Raw genomic sequence first — 21,216 nt, forward strand, 5'->3', positions numbered from 1 at the left:
GTCAATGGGGGACGGATCCGTTTGAAGATTGAGCCATATTGTGTCATCTTCAAACGGATCCATCCCCATTGACTTACATTGTAAGTCTGGACGTATCCGCTTGCCTCCGCACGTCCAGGCGGACACCCGAACGCTGCAAGCAGCGTTCAGGTGTCCGCTTGCTGAGCGGAGGCTGAACGCTGCCAGACTGACTAATTCTGAGCGGATCCGCGTCCACTCAGAATGCATTAGGGCTGGACGGATGCGTTCGGGGCCGCTTGTGAGCCCCTTCAAACGGAGCTCACAAGCGGACACCCGAACGCTAGTGTGAAAGTAGCCTAAGGTGAGTTAAATTATTTTTATATGGGTCGGTATTCAGTGCGGGTGCAATGCGTTCAAATCACGCATCGCATCCGCGCGGATTACTCGCCCGTGTGAAAGGGGCCTAATAGAAAAATGTGAACTGGGATTTGTTCAGTCTTAAAGGGGTGTTCCGGTTACATTAAGTTATCTTTTATCCACAGGATAGGGGATAACTATCAGATCAATGAGAGTCCTACCATTGGAATTCCACCGATCACAAGAACGTGGGCTCTGTACCACCTGCAGTCCCCTGAAATGATCAGAATGACTGGCCGGGCATGCTTACTGTACTGTTTTCTCTGGAACTCCCATAGAAATGAATGGAGTGGCCACACGCATGCCCTACCAGGTGCTGAAATACACAGTTCAGACTGCTGTAGTAACATAAGGAGAGGACATGTGCACATGTACAGCAGTCCTGACAATGTACAGTGTTTCAATGCAGCTCTGAACACTGGCAGCGGGGGGAAAGTGTGTGGGAGGGCAGCAGGAAAATGAAAAGTAGCAATCTGGACTTCATATCTGCAGTACTACACATGTATGACTGCAGATAATGGTCCAAAATTAAGTTCACATAGTCCTTTTAACATACACGTAATGCGCATAATCAGCGGTACACTGGTCCCACAACTCAGGAGTGATATACTGGTATAGAGACATTAAAGGGGTCATCCAAGATGATTAAAAATCTCAGACGAGCCCTTTCAAGTTAGACATCACTAAGAGAAATATTGAAGGATATTAAAGATGATGGAAAGAATAGGATTGCACTGACCTTTTAAACATTTTCAGCAATGTTACATGGCTTTAGATCTGACTTGGTTCCCCCATCCTCCCTAGACATCATTTTCTCAGCCATTAGAGGAAGGATTTAAGTCCTTGCTTGAGTTTAGATTTACAGTGTCCAGAGTTCCCCTGCGGTCATTGCTGGCATACAATGGAGTATATTAAAATACTAACATGACCTGGCCTCATTTCAGCCCGATGTTTGGCAATAAAAGGTTTCCATTTGTCAAAAAAAGATCTTTGGCTGTTTTTCTTTTATTGTTTCCATATCAATCCTCTGTAGACCTAGTCTTATTTCTCAAGTTTGGATATTGTGGGCATAGTCGGAGCATAGCCAGTGCAGAAATGGAGATCTCAAGGCTACTAATGTGATCATGTCTAGTGATGTGGAAACCCATGTAGGACCAGCTTTCCTAAGATGAAGAGATGAGTGGAAAAGCAGCATAAATTGGTCCCTGGGAGAGAAAACTTCCATGATGTAGCAGTATAGCCTTCATCGCAATGTTCTGCTCCCTTGGGGCATGTCATATTTAAATGTTCATGGAAAATTAAAGGAGGTCCTTGGTAGATACGTTTGCAGTGTTACCTCCCCTGGTACTTTTGGACAACTTAAAGTTCTGTGAATATTTTTGTCCAACCACACTGGCACTGTTTGATTTACTGTGTAGTAATAGGAAACCCCCTTGAAATGAAGGATATAGACAAGAGTCTACTATCAGAAGGAAACCTTTTGACAAATCTAGATGGTACAGGAGTTATAAATGGAGTGGAGAATCATGCCAATGTCTTGTCATTTTAGGGAACTCCTGCAATGAGACGCTCTCTGGTCCCACAACTCAGGAGTGGAAAATTCAATGTCCTCTTGACAACCTACGAATACATTATTAAAGACAAGCACATCCTTGCAAAGGTAATTTTCATTCCTCTCTATTTTGAGTTGTCATAGTTGTGCAGGAGCCAAGCAGCCATTAAAATCTTTTTCTTTTTTTGAAGTTGGCTCTGTCTACATAAAAACTTTTGTCATGTTTGGAATGTATTATTACTAATGTTTTGGTTTTTATATCTAATGCCATGAAAAACAATGGCAAGCACAGGCAAAATATTTAGCTATAACGTGTGTGGTAGCAAAAAAGGTCTTGGGTCCAGAAGTTCATGTGAATCAATCAGTAACTTTGAACTTTTTATTAGATCATGCAGCTGGGCAAGTGCATTCTGTGTCATCTTATATAATCAGTTTAGACTGTGTTCACAACTGCACTGTCTGTTTTAGTCATAAATATACACCATGAAAATGCAGGAGATACACAAAAGATGATGTGTTCAAACCCAAACATAGAGGGTTTGCAGTAAATCTTTATTGTACAGTAGAAAATGACACTTGATGATAAAAAAAAAAACAAAAAACATTTAAAAGGCAAGGGTAGTTTAGGGATCATACAGATAATGAGGCCCCTCAGAAGGGCTAACGCCAAACAGGGTAGTCACACCAGGCTACTACAACCATAAAATGTCCCTCCAAAATACACAATACCATATACAATAACTTCAGAGTGCAAGGTGCAAACCATTCATGGGATAAAATAAACTCCACACCGAAATATTCAGACATCCAAACAATGCAGGAAAAAATTGTAGCTTTATTGCCTATTTTTATATAAATGAACAAACAAGGTATAAGAGATGATCTTAGGCCAGTGTGATGGAGCATGACTGAAGTATCTCCATACTTATCGCTGTCTGAAACGGCTTTCTCAGGGGTCTTTTTTTGTGTTTAATAAAGTGTGGTTTTCTTTTGTACAATAAACATTTACTGTTCTATTTTTCAGTGTGCACACCTTCTGTGCACTGCATGCACATATGAACATCGCCTTAAGCTTATATTAGACCTGCAGATCATCTAGCGTTCCTTCCCGGCAATCGCCTGCTCGTCAGTGGAGGAGCCCACCGCTATTATATGCAGCGATCTGCTCCTCAGTAATTATCTGCCCGTCTGATATAAGCTTTTGATTGCACATCTCTGTCTAAATTATTTTACTTAAAAGCTATGAACACCTTCTGAGGCAATTTTTTATGATTGCATTTTACTAATTTTGGGCTAAACCATTTTTTCAATTGATCTTAAGCATTTTAGCAGTTTTTTCCTGCTTCAACCTATCTACAGAGTATCTTGCTTTCAGTTCCACACTGAACCTGTCAGGTTGCTGCTCTGACTTCTGGATGTATAACCCTTATCTCTGAATTCCTGACAGCTTATTAACACTCATTATAGCTAAATTCTTATCAAACTGATGATATGGCTTACATTGCCCCAATATTTTTTATTACCCCAATGCATCCAAATTGAAAACGTTTTTAGCAATGATTCTGATGGTCTTGATTCCTTTTTTGTTTGCAAGATCTATATGTAAGCATTCATAAGCAATTTGTTCTACTGCACCAAACTAAATTGAATAAGGAAACCACGTTGTCTACACACTCTTTAGTCTCCATGGTAACAGACTACAGCCAAGCTCTGTGTAGTCTGATTCTACAGTTACACTCCCATCCATCTCCTTCCTAACATACATTTTGTAGGTCTGCAAGAGTATAATGATATTCTACTCTGTAGAAGAGTATGAATGATATTGCCATATAGACACTCAAGACAATTTCATTACTGGAAATTAGAGCTTTTTGTGCTCCCTGACTATTCTTTTTAGATGGTGTTACAAATTGCACATTGCTCCTTTTGGTTTTTTTCTACGCCTGGATTGTGTTATAATCTCATTAATGCGTGAATAAGAGTCGATGAGGACTTACTCAGGCATTCAATTGATTTCATTTGAAGTAGTTGGCAAAAACTTGGTCTGGCAAAACAATTGCATCCTGGGAAGGTGCTTTGGATAGCTGTCCAAATTTTTCATTCGTGATGCATTATGCAAGCTGCTGATTAAATATATTTATTGTTTGTATTCTGTTCTTGTAACACAGTTGCTACATTCTGTCTTGATAATTGCACTCAAGATGCATTGCATTGCCCCTTGAGTGACTTGACGGACAGTCACGTTGCCTTATTTGAAAGACGTCTGGCAAGTTTACAGTTTTAATGGCTAAATCTCATCCTGTCCAGCTGCTTCCAGCTCTATCTGACTGGGTTTTCTGACCCAGATTCTGATTTTATTTTTTTATTTTTTTTTATTTTTTTTTATTTTAAGTCTGCAGGTTAGAGTTTAAGTGGTAACATTGTTATACTGTGAGCTCTTTGCTTAAATGTGTTCCTTGTATTCAGATACGATGGAAGTACATGATTGTGGATGAAGGCCATAGGATGAAGAATCACCACTGCAAGTTAACACAAGTCTTGAACACCCATTATGTGGCTCCAAGACGTATTCTTCTAACTGGCACACCACTCCAGAACAAACTGCCTGAGCTTTGGGCCCTCTTGAATTTCCTTTTGCCCACTATCTTTAAAAGCTGCAGTACTTTTGAACAGTGGTTCAATGCTCCTTTTGCCATGACAGGAGAGAGGGTAATGTACTTTAATGGTCTGGACAAATTACATGGGATATATGGGGGTGCGGAGTGCAAGAAAATTCGTTTTTTTTACTAGATTCTGGTTCAACTTTACTTGAAGGGGTTGTCCGGGTTCAGAGCTGAACCCGGACAAACCTCCATTTTCACCCAGGCAGCCCCCCATGCTTCGATGCCCTCCTTTGCCCTGCGCTAGATTGCGCAGGGCAAGGGCTCTTTTGTATATATTAACACACTGCCGGGCGGAAGTTTCCGCCCGGCAGTGTGTTCGGTGACGTCACTGGCTCTGATGGGCGGGCTTCTGCGCTGCCCTAGCCATTTTACTGGCTAGGGCAGTGCTAAAGCCCGCCCATCAGTGCCGGCAATGTCACCGGGCTCCCTGAGCAGTACGTCACTGAGTCTAGGAAAACAGTTACTTCCGGCTAAGAATTTCCTATATGTAAACGGGGCTTCAGCATATGTGGCAAAGGTAGGACATGCATGTATGTAATATGTATGTCACTCTAGTACTATTACACCAATGTCCCCAATCCCGGACAACCCCTTTAAAATGTAGAGATTTTGCAGAGATCATTAACATATGCCAAAACCTTTATTAATTAGACTCTCTACTATAGAGAAATTTTATTTTACAAGCTCTGACAGCTGGAATCTCTACCATCTTCAAGAATGGTGGCTCTGAGTCCTCCATTCCTACAGGAGAAGTGAGCTTGTGTTTTTTACTGTACTGAATAAAGAGTGACCAAGTGCTTTGTGTGGTTTTTGTCTTAGGTTCAGTGTCATTATTAATATATTTTTGGTCATGCTGCTAGGTGGATTTGAATGAAGAAGAAACTATATTGATCATCCGCCGTCTGCATAAAGTGCTACGCCCCTTCTTGTTGAGACGGTTGAAAAAAGAAGTGGAGTCGCAGTTACCAGAGAAGGTAACTAATAACTTTAAGGCGTATTCCGGTAAAGTAACTCAATTTTTGCAAAACTGCATTAAGGCTGCAAGCTGTGACCCAACCAGAACCCATACCTATACATATAACCAGAGCTTCAATTTACCCTGCAATCCGTTTGTCTAGCTCCTGTGTGAGCCTGCAACACACTGAGAGTATCATGGAGCCTGATCTTCCCTTACAAAACTACAATCCCCACAATCCTTAGCTTTCCTGCGGTAAATGTTGATGTTTAGTGATTGGCTGCCTGATATACAATCCGGTCACGCCCCCTCTACTCAGTAATCACCAGCACACTGACACGCCCTTTGTTTCACAACACACTGAGCATGCTCGACCTAACACAGGCTCAGAACTACAGGTCGATGCCATGGTAATTTAGGAGGAAACACAGTGGGTAGCAGAGGAAGAAAACTACTTTTATAACTACTGAACGGTAAATATGTGAAATTGACATTAGGTAATTGTTGGCGATGAATTAGTCTAAAACATAAGTTATATTTATGGCATCTGGAATACCGTTTTAATATTTGTTGGGTCATCTATTTTTCTACAGACCAGATATATCAAGCATGAAGATCTTGCAGGCACAGCCAATGTCTCAATGAGGTTGAGGTGGGAGCTTGACTGTAGTATACAGCCGGCCTCCCAACTCAACTACAAGATTGGAACTAGCTCAGATCTTAGCTGTTTATTACCTTAGGTGGCATGGTCCAATAGGTTGCCTGTCAGTGTAATCTTGACAGGTTATAATGCTCTGGAATACTTTGTATTTCAATGTACTCTACAGGAGATCAAATGATCACTGATTCAAGTTCCCTAAAGGCACTTTCTCGCCCATATTCCTTGGGGGACACAGGAAACCATGGGTATAGCTCTGCTCCCTAGGAGGCGTGATACTAAGTGAAAGCTGTAAGCCCCTCCTCCATCAGCTATACCCCTCAGCCTGGAGAAGAGACTGCCAGTTTTTTGCTTAGTGTCCAAGGAGGCAAGACACCCCCTGCTTAGGCAGGGTTGTTTTCCTATTTTTTATTTTTATTTTTTGCGTTATTTGTTGTTTTAATTCGATTTTTTTCTACTTACAGGGACAACAGAGGCGCATCAGACCCCTCTGTTTCTCCCGGGGTTGAGTTGCGCCAGTGCCGGTAATTCCGCACTGCCGCCTCCCCCACAGAAGACAAGGTGGACCAGGGCAGCCTCGCTCCCCTGCGTCCCGCCAGCTCAAGGGTCGCCCGCACGCCAAGTCCCTCCCCCGGCTTCCTGCCACTGCGGTGCCAGTAGCTGAAGGGGCGACCCTGCTGGATGGATTGAGGGCGAAGACAGCGTATGGTGAGAGTGGCTGCTCCAGCCTCCCCTTCCTTCCTCCCACCGCTGCTACATCGAGCCCCCCCCCCCCCCCCCCCATGGGCATATCGTACCGGCAACCTTACCGGGTATCATTTGGGGGGGACTTTGTCAGGGCAAAAATCACTTTATTTAGCGGCAGGGCACAAACTCATGCCTTCAGGGACGGCTGTAGGCTGGGGCCGTCTGCCACATCAGGCGCGGCGGGGGGCCGTTTTCTTGGCGCGAACGGCGCCATTCATTTCATCTGGCCGGCACTCATCCAACCTCGGGGGTTAAAATCATTTTGCCGCGCGCGCGGCTTTGCGTCTCTTCAGCGCGGCAAGGGGTGGGCGGAGCTTCATAGCGCTCCGCTACTTCCGGTTTCGTCGGGCTCCACATCGCATACTGCTGCGTGGAATCCTCTCTACGTCCGATCCTGAAGCTGTTCCTCCCCGTGCCTGCTGCCTCTCCTCCACAGCCTCCTTCAGTCTGCTCCCCTTGCTGCTGCCGCTTGCATCATCCGGGTCTGGTAGGACTGTTAACCCCCTCCGTGCCAGTACTGTTGTTGGGTGTAATCCCCGTTCCCTTTGCCCTGGGGTCTCCCATAAGGCAACATTTTTTCCACCATGTCAGACCCTTCTGCAGCTGCCAAGCCTTGGTACCATGCCTGTACTGCTTGTAGGGAACCCTTTCCCCGGGGGCAGTCTGATCCGCACTGTCCTGCATGCCGAGCTCCACCGCAGCCTCAGTCGCCCGCTGTGTCGCTCCCTGCTTCCTCTGACCCGCCTGACTGGGCTAGATCCCTGTCCCAGGCCGTGGAAAGCCTCACTCATGTCGTGGGCCGCCTAATAGACAGGCCACCTACCCCGCAGGACGCCACTCTTACTGTCGCGCCCTCCGGGTCCACCGCTTCTGCCGCTGCAGCGGGTTCACTCCCTCTTAGTTACCCCTCCCGAGCTAGGCACTCTCAGAAGCGTCTTAGAGTAGAGCGGGCCTCCTCCTCGGATACCTCCCTCTCCCCGCCACGCGTGCGCACCCAGACGAGCCTCTCCTCTCCAAAGGATTCGCTCTCTGAAGGTGAATTGGCGGTTTCAGATTTGGAAATGGACTCGGCCCTGCCGTCCAAGCTAGCCTCAGCGATGGGTCAACTCATCTCGGATATTCGTGACACCTTTAAGGTGCAGGATGACCCCCCTAGCTCTGACGCAGCTAGCGTCTCCTTTATCAGACCCAGGCAGGCCTCAAAAGTCTTTCCAATCCACTCTGATTTCTCCTCCGTGGTGTCTAAGGCTTGGGCTCGCCCGGACGCCCGTTTTGTCAATCCCAAGAAGCTGGACATTTGCTATCCATTTCCAGCCGATGTCGTGGCCACCTGGTCGTCCCCACCCAAGGTGGACCCCCCTGTGGCCCGTCTGTCAAAGAACACGGCCATCCCTGTTCCCGACGGGTCCTCTCTTCAGTCAGCGGAGGACCGTCGCATGGAGACCCTTTCCAAGGGCATTTTTGCTGCCTCCGGTTCTGCTCTCAGACCGGTTTTTGCCTCTGCTTGGGCAGGTAAAGCAATCTCTGCTTGGGGTGCGCAGCTGGAACAGGAGTTGGACTCGGACGTCCCCATCCAGGACCTACGTTCCTTGGCCCAGCTTATTATTCGGGCCGGGAATTTTGTTTGTGAGGCCTCCCTTGATGCGGGAGCCCTTATTGCACGCTCCTCCGCCCTGGCGGTTTCCGTCAGGAGGGAGCTCTGGCTGAAAGTTTGGAAAGCGGACGCTGCCTCCAAACGTTCCTTGGCGGGGCTACCGTTTGCGGGTTCCCGCCTTTTCGGGGTCCGCCTAGACGAGCTTATTTCGGAGGCCACGGGTGGTAAAAGCACCCATCTCCCTCAACCCCAAGCCAGGGGCGCCCCCCGCGGACGCCCCGGTGCGTCTCGTTTTCGGTCCTCCCGCAGGACCTCTGGGGCTCCCCCCGCAGCTGCCGCTTCGGCCCCTCCCCAGGATAAGCGTAGGAAGCCGTTTTTTCGGGCACAGCCCTCCTGGCGCAGGCCGCAGGCTGCCCGCACACCCGCAGCAAAGCAGTCCTCTGCCTGAAGGCGCGCCCCCACCCACCCGGGTGGGGGGCCGGCTCCTCCTTTTCAGGGACATCTGGATGGCTCACATCTCCGACGCCTGGGCTCTCGAAATTGTGTCCTCAGGATACAAAATCGAATTTGCGTCTTTCCCTCCAAATCGGTTCTTACGCTCCCGCCCCCCGCGGGACCCAAAAAGCGCGGCTGCGTTCTCCGCGGCTGTTCAAGCCTTACTGGACAGGGGGGTGATTACCCCCGTTCCTCTAGAGGAAAGGTTCCAAGGGTTCTATTCGAACCTCTTTGTAGTTCCCAAGAAGGGAGGTTCGGTGCGGCCCATTTTGGACCTCAAAAAGCTCAACCGTTTTCTCTTCCTTCGACGGTTTCGGATGGAGTCCCTCCGTTCCGCGGTGGCTTCCCTGGAGCAGGGAGATTTCATGTCTTCCATCGATATACAGGATGCCTACCTCCATGTTCCGGTAGCCCGGTGTCACCATCGCTTCCTCCGATTCGCCGTGGGGGACCTCCACTTCCAGTTTGTCGCCCTTCCCTTTGGGCTGGCAACAGCCCCCCGGGTGTTCACCAAGGTCCTGGCCCCGGTTTTGGCCTTACTCCGTTCCAGGGGTGTTTTTCTGCTACCGTACTTGAACGATATCCTCATCAAGGCTCCGTCCTTTTCCCAAGCGGTTGCCAGCGTGGATCTCACTCTAGAGACTCTGGCGAGATTCGGTTGGGTCATCAACTTCCCCAAGTCCTCCCTTCCTCCCGCCAGACAACTGGTCTTCCTGGGAATGCTTTTAGACACTGAAGCGGCGGAGGTACGTCTTCCCTCGGAAAAACGTCTGACCCTCTGTCGGGCGATTCAGGGTCTCCTTCTCCACCGTCGACCGTCCTTCCGCTTCTGCATGCGGGTCTGGGGGCAGATGGTTGCCTGCTTCGAGGCGATCCCATTTGCGCAGTTTCACTCCCGCCCTCTCCAACGGGCGATCCTCTCCTCCTGGGACAAATCGCCGGAGTCTCTGGATCATCCCTTCCATCTATCGCCTCCGGTACGGTCATCTCTCCGCTGGTGGTTGCAGTCCCCTCTTCTGGGCAGGTCCTTTCTGCCGATCAACTGGTTGGTGGTTACAACCGATGCCAGTCTCTTGGGCTGGGGAGGCGTGTTTCCTCCCCGATCCGTCCAGGGCATTTGGTCTCCATCGGAGTCCAAACTCTCGATCAATGTCCTGGAGCTGAGAGCGGCCCTTCTGTCTCTGCGACACTGGACTCATCTGCTGAAGGGTCATCCAGTTCGTGTGCAATCGGACAACGCCACGGCCGTGGCGTACATAAACCACCAGGGGGGCACTCGCAGCGTTGCAGCAATGCGGGAGGTCACCAGCATTCTCCGTTGGGCGGAAGCCCACGTCCCGGCCCTATCTGCAATTTTTATTCCAGGGGTGGACAATTGGGCGGCGGACTTCCTCAGTCGCACCACCGTCGACCCCGGCGAGTGGTCTCTTCACCCGGAGGTGTTCGAGGCCATTTGCCTTCGTTGGGGCATACGGGACGTGGACCTCATGGCCTCCAAATTCAATCACAAGGTCCCCGCCTATCTGTCAAGGGCCAGGGATCCGGGAGCCTGCGGAGCCGACGCCCTCGTTCTTCCTTGGCGAGGCTTCGCGCGTCCATACATATTCCCTCCCATCCCACTCCTGCCCAAGGTCCTTCGGAAGATCGCGGCGGAAGGCGTCTCGGTGATTCTGGTCGCTCCGGACTGGCCCCGCCGGTCTTGGTATGCCGACCTCATGCTGCTCCTGGCAGACGCGCCCAATCTTCCACCCGCGTTTAAGGTCCCTACGTTTGACGGCGTGGTTGTTGAGACCACCGTCCTGACACGTAGGGGTTTTTCTGCGGACGTCGTCCGCACCATGATCCGCGCCCGTAAGCCGTCCTCTTCTAGGATCTATTATAGGACCTGGAGGACCTATTTGGGGTTCTGTGCCGATCTGGGGATTCCTCCGCTCCGCTTTTCTCTCCCCACCGTTTTGTCCTTCCTGCAGAGCGGACTCGCCCAAGGTCTGGGCCTTAGTTCTTTGAAGGGTCAGGTGTCTGCGCTGTCCATTTTGTTTCAGCGCCCACTGGCCCCCCTTGGTCCTGTCAAGACCTTCCTTCAGGGCGTGGCTCACGCGGTTCCCCCGTACCGCCCTCCGGTACTGCCCTGGGACCTGAACCTGGTTCTCTCTGCGCTCCAGGCTTCTCCTTTCGAGCCTCTGCAGACGGTTTCCTTGCGACTTCTGTCCTGCAAGGTTATTTTCCTTGTAGCCGTCACCTCTCTTCGGAGGGTGTCCGAATTGGCTGCACTTTCCTATCTGGAACCTTTCCTAGTGTTCCACCAGGACAAGGTAGTTCTTCGTCCGGTCCCTTCCTTCCTTCCTAAGGTGGTCTCCGCCTTTCATCTGAACGAGGACATCGTTCTCCCCTCTTTGTGTCCTTCCCCTTCCCACCCGCGGGAGAGGAAGCTTCATCGCCTGGACGTTGTCAGGGCGCTCAAGGTTTACCTGGAGGTAACCAGCTCTTTCAGGCGTACTGACTCGCTCTTTGTGGTTCCGGAGGGGTCGCGCAGAGGGATGGCGGCATCCAAGGTTGCTATCGGCCGTTTTGTCAAGATGGCTGTTACTGAGGCTTATCTCGCCAAGGGCAAGGTTCCGCCCCTCGGTGTTACCGCTCACTCCACTAGAGCGGTCGGGGCTTCCTGGGCTCAGAGGAATCGGGCTTCTACGGAGCAGATTTGCAAGGCGGCCACTTGGTCCTCCTTGCACACCTTCACCAAGTTCTACAGGGTGCATACTCATGCGTCGGCTGACGCTGCTTTAGGCCGTCTGGTGTTGCAGGCGGCAGTTGATTGATGCCTCTGGTGTTGGTCTAGTTTGTTCTGGTCCCTCCCTTCTGGGACTGCTCTGGAACGTCCCATGGTTTCCTGTGTCCCCCAAGGAATATGGGCGAGAAAAGGAGACTTTTGTATTACTTACCAGTAAAGTCTCTTTCTCGCTCTTCCTTGGGGGACACAGCACCCGCCCTTCATTTGGGTTACAGTTGTGGTTCCGGCTTGGTTGCCCCCGTTGGGGCTCGACAGTTCTTTTTTCCGGTTGGTGGTTATCTTTCACTACTTGGACACGCAACTGGCAGTCTCTTCTCCAGGCTGAGGGGTATAGCTGATGGAGGAGGGGCTTACAGCTTTCACTTAGTGTCACGCCTCCTAGGGAGCAGAGCTATACCCATGGTTTCCTGTGTCCCCCAAGGAAGAGCGAGAAAGAGACTTTACTGGTAAGTAATACAAAAGTCTCCTTTTCACACGAGCGGATGCCGTGCGGGTAATCTGCTGCGTGAAAGAGAGCCAAGCCCCGCTCCGGACAGCAGAGACACGGAGCATTAACATGACTGATAATGCTCTGTGCCTCTGTGACCTTTTTACTACAAAATCACAGTGAGATAAAGTTGTCACCATGATTTTGTAGTAAAAAGATCAGAGAGGCACGGCTTCCGCTCATGTGAAAGAGCCCTAAGGCTGGGTTCACACTTGAGTGTATTTGATATGCGCATTTAACGCACGTTTTTGTCGCACGTTTTTGTGCACGTTTTTGTCTATAGTCAACGCGCGTATTACGCGCGTTTGTGTGATTGACAACAGTGTCCTATGGCCGCAAACGCGCGACAAAACGCCCCAAAGAAGCTCAAGAACTTTTTTGAGCGTAGGGCGTTTTTCAGCGCGTTCAAACGCGCTGTAAAACGCTCAAGTGAGAACCAGGGCCATAGGGAAGCATTGGTTTTCATGTGTTGAGCGTTTTACAGCGCGTTTGAACGCGCTGTAAAACGCTCAAGTGTGAACCCAGCCTAAGTCTGGCAAACACAACACTACTCTACCTTTGTCAGTCCCATTCCATTCACATGGTGGACTCTGGGACCTGTTTTTGTTTGGTGGGGTTCTGACAACTGGGATCAGGCATTTTTTTAAATCTACGCTGTTCATAGGTGACATATGTTAATTGGATAACCGCCTTAAAGGGGTTGTCACTTCAGCAAATGGCATTCATCATGTAGAGGCTTTCTAATGTATTGTGATTGTCCATATTGCCTCCTTTGCTGGCTTGATTCATTTTTCCATCACATTATACACGGCTTGTTTCCATGGTTACGACCACTGTTACAATTCAGCAATGGTGTTCGTGCTTGCTCATTATAGGAAAAGGCGCCAACCTTTGTGTACCCCCACGGTCCTGGCCACCAAAGAGGCCGTCTCCTTTTTCAATAGTGTGCAGACTTTTGCAGACTTTTGCTCCATGTTTCTTTCAGGTTGAATATGTAATTAAATGCGATATGTCAGCCCTCCAGAAGGTTCTATATCGCCATATGCAAGCAAAAGGTATTCTCCTTACCGATGGTTCAGAAAAAGACAAAAAGGTATGTACCTTAGTGCTGTAAATGTGAGTGGGATAAATATTGTGCGACTCCTATTCCAGAAGTGTACATTCTACACAGTCTGAAGTAGTCCTTATTCAAAATAGTGTATTGCTGCAATTTATTTCATAATGTGCTCACTAATGGCCTGGGTTCAGATGTATACGGGGGTTTGTGGAATTGCATTCATTGTGGCTTCATCTCTTAAGCACAGTCTACTTTGGTACTTAGGGCTCCGTATTTTTTTCCCCATTTTTTTTTTTTTTTTTTAAATCTCTGCATTTTAAAAGCCATAACTTTTTTTTTCCATAGCCATATTGTTTTATACAAGGCAAGTTGTCATTTTTGATGGTACCATTTTTGGGTACAACAGGTAATGTACCCTAAAGATTGGGGGCAACAGTGTGAAAAAACATGGTCTCTGAATGGTAATAATGGCATTTTAGCTTTATTCTGTCAATACCTAATTGATTTGATTTTTATGTTTTAACAATTAAAAAAATGAGTGGCTCATTTTTTCCAGGACAAGCTATAGGTTTTTGTTGATACCAATTTCGTGATTACATTTATATTGTTTGATGGTATTAATATAGTTTTTTTGTCTATTATCTTATAGGGAAAAGGTGGCGCCAAGACTCTAATGAATACCATCATGCAGCTGCGAAAGATCTGTAACCACCCTTTCATATTTCAACACATTGAGGCAAGTCTAATACTCGGCTGATCACTTAAAACTTTGGATCATCAACAAATCCTTTCAGTAGTAAATGCAGTGATCTCAGGACACAATACTTGCAACTAGGGTTGTTTCGATACCAAAATTTTGATTAGATTTCGATACCATAAAAAAGTATTGCGATACTCGATTCCACGCAAAAAAAATAAAACGCCCAAAAAAGCTGCGTGCATTCTGCATTTTATGGAACGTCCGACCCATAATCGAACAGTCTTATCCTATTTTTTGGGGGGGGACAAGGTGACTAAAAAAAATGGCGAATCGCGCGGTTTTTCTTTTCACGGCGTTCACCGCATAGGAAATATTTAAAGTATTTGAATAGTTTGGACTTTTTGGACGTGGCGATGTGTAATATGTTTATTTATATTTTGTTTATATATTTTAAATGGGAAATTGGGTGATTTATACTTAATATTTCGTTTTGTTATATTTTTTTTACTTTTTATTTCATAACTATTTTCCCCATTAGGAGCCAGAACCTGGGATCTTTTAATCCCTTGTCCTATTCACCCTGATAGATCTCTATTAGACTTCACACTCTCCCTGCTGCCTTGTGCATAGTACACACAGCAGCAGGGAGATGACCATGGCAGCCAGGGCTTCAGTAGCATCCTGGCTGCCATGGTAACCGATCGGAGTCCCAGGATTACACTTCTGGGGCTCCGATCAGAAGCTGCCACTGCACCACCAATGAAGAAGAGGGGAGGGGTCTCTGTTCTAACCTCCCTCCTCCCGTCCGTAATCATGCGCACGCTAAACTGCAATGCCCCGGCCCGACAGTGCTCATTCAATGCGCACGAGCCGATATCGCGTTCATCGGCGCATGCGCGGGATTACGGGCGGGAGGAGGGAGGTTAGAACAGAGACTAAGGAGGGGGAGTGCCTTCGTATGAAAATGACCCAGGGGCCTGGGCACCTTCACAGCCTCATTTGCATGCGGATTAAAAGTGTTTTTCTGCACAACGATGCTAGCAAGGAACAAACGGTAAGCACCGTTTTAATAGGGGGGATGCCGTGGACATAACACTGTTGTTAGGTTAATAGGGTGAATCTGCGTGAAAGACTCCCTTTAATTGTGTGTTTAACTTCACACCAGATTAAAGCATATATACTGCTTTATGGTTAATTTCATTTTAGCAGGTATGGTTTGCAGTGGTTGTTCCTCCATCAAGACTCCTGACCTTTGTAGAAGACACTCATGAACATTCTGAATTGCCTTCTGATGTTTCACCTTTTTAGACTGCTTTCAAGTGGCTGTATGTTTATTTATTAGTGGATATCAGGAGAAAGCAGAAAATACTTGAAAAACTTCTCTCAAAGATTTGTTTGTATTCCTGTCATGACTTGATCCAAATTCTTCATATAAAGGGAACCTGTCATCAACTTTATGCTGCCCATACTAACGACAGAATAAAGTAGAGACGGGTGAGTTGACTTAAACGGTCTGTCATTTAAAAGTTAAAAGTAAGTGGTTGCCGAGAACCAACATCACAATCATTGTAGACTGGGCCTGGAAAAGAGTCCCGGCCACCTGAGAAGAGTCCTGGTTATTCATGAATTCCTGCTCTCCCGTCCACCTGCTGATGACTGACAGTCTTCTACCTAGTTTTCTCTCTTTCTCTCTAGGAGAGAACTGCCAATCATCAGCAGATGGGTGAGAGAGCAGGAGATTAGGAATAACCAGGACTCTTCTCAGGTAGATTTGACTCTTTTCAAGGCCTGTACTGCAATGATTATGATGCCGGTTCTTGGCAACCACTTACTTTTAGCTCATGAGTGACACACCGCTGAAATCAGCATTTCTGTCACTAATTTATGCTGCCCTCAGTGCAGTCAGCATAACGTTGATGTCAGGTTCCTTTTAAGCATCAGTAACATTTCGGTGATCAGTGGGAATCTAAGTGCTGAGACACCTTCTCTAGAACGAGGGGAGAGAAGTGCGCACATATCATACCCTCTCCTCCCTGGTGAGGATGGAATCTGGACAGGCCCATAGACTTCTATGAAGCCCATCTTGTGCAGCAAGGAGAGAGAGCACTTCTCTCCCCTCGTTCTAGATCACAGCTTTTGATATGTCTATAACACATCAAAAGTTGTGTGAAACATTAGTGACGCTTTGTGTCCTCAACATTCAGCCGTTTCATTGCCCAATCTTGTCTACAAGCTAAAAGTGTTCTATGCAATATTTCTGTAAAATTGTTACAGAAACCATAGTGACGGGCACTATGATGAAGCTTTTCTTCTGTTTGCTTTTATCATTCATGTTTTAGTTGTCTTCCTTTAAGTTCCACCAAGTTGCAATTGCCGAAACCGAATTTGAAGCAAAGATCTGGGAATTGGTTTTCAAATGTCAATTTTAGCCCAAGTTTTTAGAGTACAACCAAAACTGCATACAAAATATCCATTTTTTTTTTGTTTTTTGTTTTACAGGAATCCTTTGCTGAACATCTGGGATACTCTAATGGGATCATCAACGGGTAACTTATTTTAATAAGTGTAATCTTACAGTAAAGATACATAATTTGATAGTGGTTTTCCAGCAGCGAAAATTTTAGGGTAAAGGGATCCAGGTGAGCTAAAAAGAGAAATGAAGCAATTCTTACCTCACTGTTCATGTTCCTATGTTTACAGGTACCCCTGGGCCCTGCTTTCCTCATCGCACAGGAAATGCCCACTGAGCTGATCACCGGCTGACCCATCTTTGACTGGAGATGGATTGACTGAGCAGGCATATCCTGTGTGTTGAGACAGGAATAGCAGGAACCTAGTAAGGGCTCATGCACCCGACCGTATGTATTTTGCAGTGGGCAAAACACGGATCTGCAAACATCCGTGTTTTTGTTTTGTTTTTTGTTTGTTTTTTGCCGATCCATGCCGGTCCGCAAAGGAAATGTTTTTTTTTTGTGGAACGTACATACGGACACGGAATGCACAAGGAGTAATTTCCATTTTTTTTTCAAGCCGCATACGAACCTGTAAAAAAAACGGAACGAAATCGGAAGAAAAATATGTTTGTGTGTGTGGTGGAAAAAAACCTCGCCACTGGGTTTTGGAGGGGCCTGTTTGCCAGCATTTTGCCTCAGGATTATGGCCCATATACTAAAACTTTGAAGGAGAAGACAGACCGGCCGCACAGCCTAAATCAGTGGAACTGCTTTAGGCAGGAAAGCCATGCTTGTGGTTGGTCAAATTTGACTTCCATGGAATTCGGGAACCCCTGCTCGGATCTGGGTGATTTCTGGATATGTTGTTCGCCCAGATCAGAGCTATCCAGGGATGTTTTTGCTGATATGTGGGGCTTTGGGGTGTTTTCTGTGTTTTGGGGGGAAAATGTGGGTTTTCTGTCTGTGAGGGATTAGGTTGGCCCATTGTGTTTGGTAATTGTATCACAGGCAGAGCCCATTGTGTTTGTTAATTGTATCACGGGGGGGTTGTGTACAATTGCTGGGAGTGTCTCCATACTGTAAATGCATGTGATTGGCTAATGTAAAAACTGTCTCAGTCTACCACAAGGTCCCCAGGGGAGTGTCCCTTGCTGGAAGACCTGCATAAAAGGCTGACATGTAGCGCCATTAAAGAGTTCCTGTTTTACCATAGAGCCTTGTCTCATGTGTGTGGGGAAAAGGCTGCATCTACACTGGGGAAGGCTATACTCCCCTGGCTATAATCCCTGAGCTCTTTTAAGAGCTTGTTCCTGTATCGCTCTCTGAAGGAAGAGAGGGTTCACCCACTGGAACCTGGAAGCCTTGTCGTAGGTCCAGGGTGGGTAGAAGACGGCTAGATCCCAACCAAGTTGCAGCGGTTTGTGAGGTCGGCAGTGCTAACGGTGTCAGGTGGAGTGCTTGGAGCCCTCGGGAAGCACTAGGAGCAACCATCAACAGAGGTACCCAGTCGGAGTGCCAGGAGATCCGTTACAGTGTGCATGAGCACTAAGTGTCAGAACTGGAGCGACATAGGATTGTTGAGGGGAATGTGCTTTCTCTTTGCCAATCTTTTTTCATCAAACCATATAATAATGACTCTCGGGCACCATATATAGATATGATTATAGTAATAATTATTGATATTCTTTTGTCAGGCCTGATCTCTACAGAACTTCAGGAAAGTTTGAATTACTTGATCGAATACTACCAAAGCTTCGAGCCACAAATCACAGGGTTTTGCTGTTCTGTCAGATGACTTCACTCATGACTATCATGGAAGACTACTTTGCTTTTCGAAGCTTCCTTTACCTTCGACTTGATGGTTTGTATCTGTTGCTTGTTAAGTTTATCATATGAAGAATTGCACCTTTACAGCTGTCTAGTGCTGCCCCCCATTTCCCTACAATTAAATATGGGGGGAACAATATGCGGTTTAATCTGCAGGTGGCATGTGATGGAGCGGAGTAGATAGATAGATAGATAAATAGTTTTGTGAATAAAGATTTAGTGGAACTTATTCATTTAAAGGGGTATTTCGAGTTTTTTGTTTTTGTTTTTTGTGGGGGTTTTTTTTAAATGTTTTTTTCACTGCTTGCCTACTAACCACCACCTGTCGCTAGCACTGTACAGCAAACAAGACTACCCTGCCCCCTAACCAGGCCAGCTATGCCTGTGCACTCAGGCAGCCTTGGGCTCTTACTGCCGATATCCTGAACCAGGAGCATTTCATTTAACCGCAGAGCTGGCTCGGTAGACACCTTTTAATAAATATCTATTCAAAAGTTTCAAGGGGGGAATATGAAATAAAAAAAATAAATCTTGAAATACCGCTTTAAATCTTTGCTTTTCTATGCTTAGGAGTTCAGCGGGTGGTCCTATCAGCGATTGACAGCCTTCCTTATACCACTGTGCATACGGAGATAGCTTATTAGGACCACCCACTGGAATCCTAAACCCAGAATAAGCAGGGATGTAAATAAATAAAATAAGTTACACTGAATCTTTTCCCACAAAACTACTCAATTTTTTGGACTATAACGCACCTGACTGCAAGATGCTCCCAGGTTTAAGGCGCATTCACACAACCATAGTGTTTTTTAGTCTGCAAATTGCGGATCTGCAAAAGACTGATTCCTGGTCCGTGTGCGTTCCACACATGGCCGCCACTATTATAGAAAATGACTATTCTTGCCCACAGTTGTGGACAAGAATAGGACATGCTCGGTCTTTTTTTGCGGGGCCATAGAACAGAACTACAGATGCGGACAGCACATCTTTTGAGGCCCACACGTGTAAATGAGCCTTTAGACAACAGAAAATGGGTAAAAAATATTTTCTCGTGAATGGCATTGGGGGACACAGCACCATGGGTATATGCCCAGCAACTGCCACTAGGAGGCTAACACTAGAAAGGAAAAGTGTTGGCTCCACCCAGATGGGCTATACTCTCTGCACAGACATTAAACCAACCAGTTTTAGTCTAGTGTCCATTGGAGACAGACATGACCTGCTCTGTTTTTTTTGCAGGTCTTGCTGCTTTTTGATTCTCTTCTGCAGGTCTTGGCCTGCTGCAGGATGGGGCTTCATCGTGGATATCCACTTTAGTTGCACCCCCTGCAGGCACGTACTCTGAGTACCTCGCCGGTCACCCAGTCCCTCGTTACTGCGTCCGCAGTGGCATGCCGGGCAATTCCACATATGTGCGAGTTTGCCGAAGGGGTGACCCTGCAGCGCCTGAAGATGCTGAACTGTGAGTATTCTCCCCTGCGCGTCCCTATCCCATGGGGTTTAGGGTTAGTTCCCCCCTTTTGGCCAGGGGGTGAGAGTCGCTTTATTCGGGGGCCTGTGCGGTTCCCCCTTCCTCTTGTTTCCCCCCTGGTTCTCCGGGGGGGAAGGGAGAAGAGTCAATTCCCCCTCTTGTGGTTTGCCTTCACATCCCTGGCCCCCTATGCCTCTGCCTGGCCTTCTTTTACTTTAGTCCCCGACTTCTGCCTGGGACTGGGCCGCATCTTCTCTGCCCTGTGCTCGGGCCCCTGGTGCTCCGTTTTCCGTTTGCCCCGTTTTTTTTTTCCCTCCATGAGCCTCGCTACTCCTGAGTAGTACATCCCCCCCCCCCACCTTTTTTATTTTTTTTTTCCCGGAGGGCCGCCAGTCTCTTGCAGTTCCGTCCTGCCGAAGGCGCTCCTTTTCCAGCCGCTCCATTAATCGAGGCCCCGGCTTTTTCGTCGCCTAGGCTGCATCCTTTTCCCCTCTCGCTTCCCGGGCTTTTTTCTCGGCCCCTCTCCGCTTCACTCTGCTCTTGGAAGGGGTCTCCTTCCACTCCTATCCCAGATAAGCTCGGGCTTTTGCGTGTGGGTGGAGTTTGCCTAGTGTTTGCTTCTTTCTGGGACTCCATCTTGCCAGCACTCCTGAGAGACGCTCTCCAGATCTCTTCTGCAGCCTTTCTGCACTTTTCTGCAGCTGCTGCAGCACCTCTTCGGGGACACAGCACCTGGGGTTCAGTAGGACAGCCGCTGGCTGTATGCTTTTCTTTTTTACAGTCTCTCTCTCAGCCGTCATGTCCTCTTCCAGGGAAGACTCCCATCCCCAGCCCCCCCCCCCTCGGGGTTGCCACGTATTATACAAATATATATATAAAAAGTTGCCATGCGGTCAGCCTGAACCTGTTTGTGCACAGTGTTTTGCCCCCCAGACCCTCTCAGGACGCCCTGACCACCCCTTCATTGTTGGTTCCTCCTGAATGGGCTTCTTCCCTGTCCCAAGCCATAGGGAACATTGACAGACTCTCCCAATCCATGTTTGAGTCACTGGACCGCTTGTCTGCCCAAATTGCAGCTGCCTCTGCCCCTCCCAGAGACTCCTCCGCGGACGGGGGCACGCTCACGGTCAGACACCAGGTCCCGCAAACTACCTTGCGTTGTCACAACTGTCCCGTTCCTCCTTGGCATCCTTGCGTCACTCCCACGACATGTTTGAGGCTGGCGACGAATACTCCCCTGCCGCACCTTCCGCCTCCTCAGTGGACACTTCTGACTCTGATATCGGAGCAGAGCACAGCCCTGTCTGTGGCCATGCAGGATCTCATCAGGGCAGATAGGGATGCTCTCCACGTGCAGGAAGACCCCTTCTCCTCATCTCAGGTATCCGTAT

The 21,216-nt window shown here is 47.8% G+C and overlaps 1 protein-coding gene across 3 annotated transcripts in view; it reads left to right on the forward strand.

The window, feature by feature from the left end:
• Positions 1–21,216, forward strand: part of SMARCA2 (SWI/SNF related, matrix associated, actin dependent regulator of chromatin, subfamily a, member 2) — a 289,118-nt gene that overhangs the window by 173,520 nt on the left and 94,382 nt on the right. For all 3 annotated transcript variants that reach the window (XM_040417115.1, XM_040417114.1, XM_040417116.1), the window contains exons 18-24: positions 1,928–2,038; positions 4,397–4,639; positions 5,454–5,567; positions 13,303–13,410; positions 14,024–14,110; positions 16,574–16,620; positions 18,222–18,388. In XM_040417115.1, the coding sequence (XP_040273049.1) occupies positions 1,928–2,038; positions 4,397–4,639; positions 5,454–5,567; positions 13,303–13,410; positions 14,024–14,110; positions 16,574–16,620; positions 18,222–18,388 (877 nt within the window). The remainder of the gene's footprint in view (positions 1–1,927; positions 2,039–4,396; positions 4,640–5,453; positions 5,568–13,302; positions 13,411–14,023; positions 14,111–16,573; positions 16,621–18,221; positions 18,389–21,216) is intronic.

Source organism: Bufo bufo, chromosome 2 (assembly GCF_905171765.1).
Source record: "Bufo bufo chromosome 2, aBufBuf1.1, whole genome shotgun sequence".
NCBI classification, from domain to species: domain Eukaryota; kingdom Metazoa; phylum Chordata; class Amphibia; order Anura; family Bufonidae; genus Bufo; species Bufo bufo.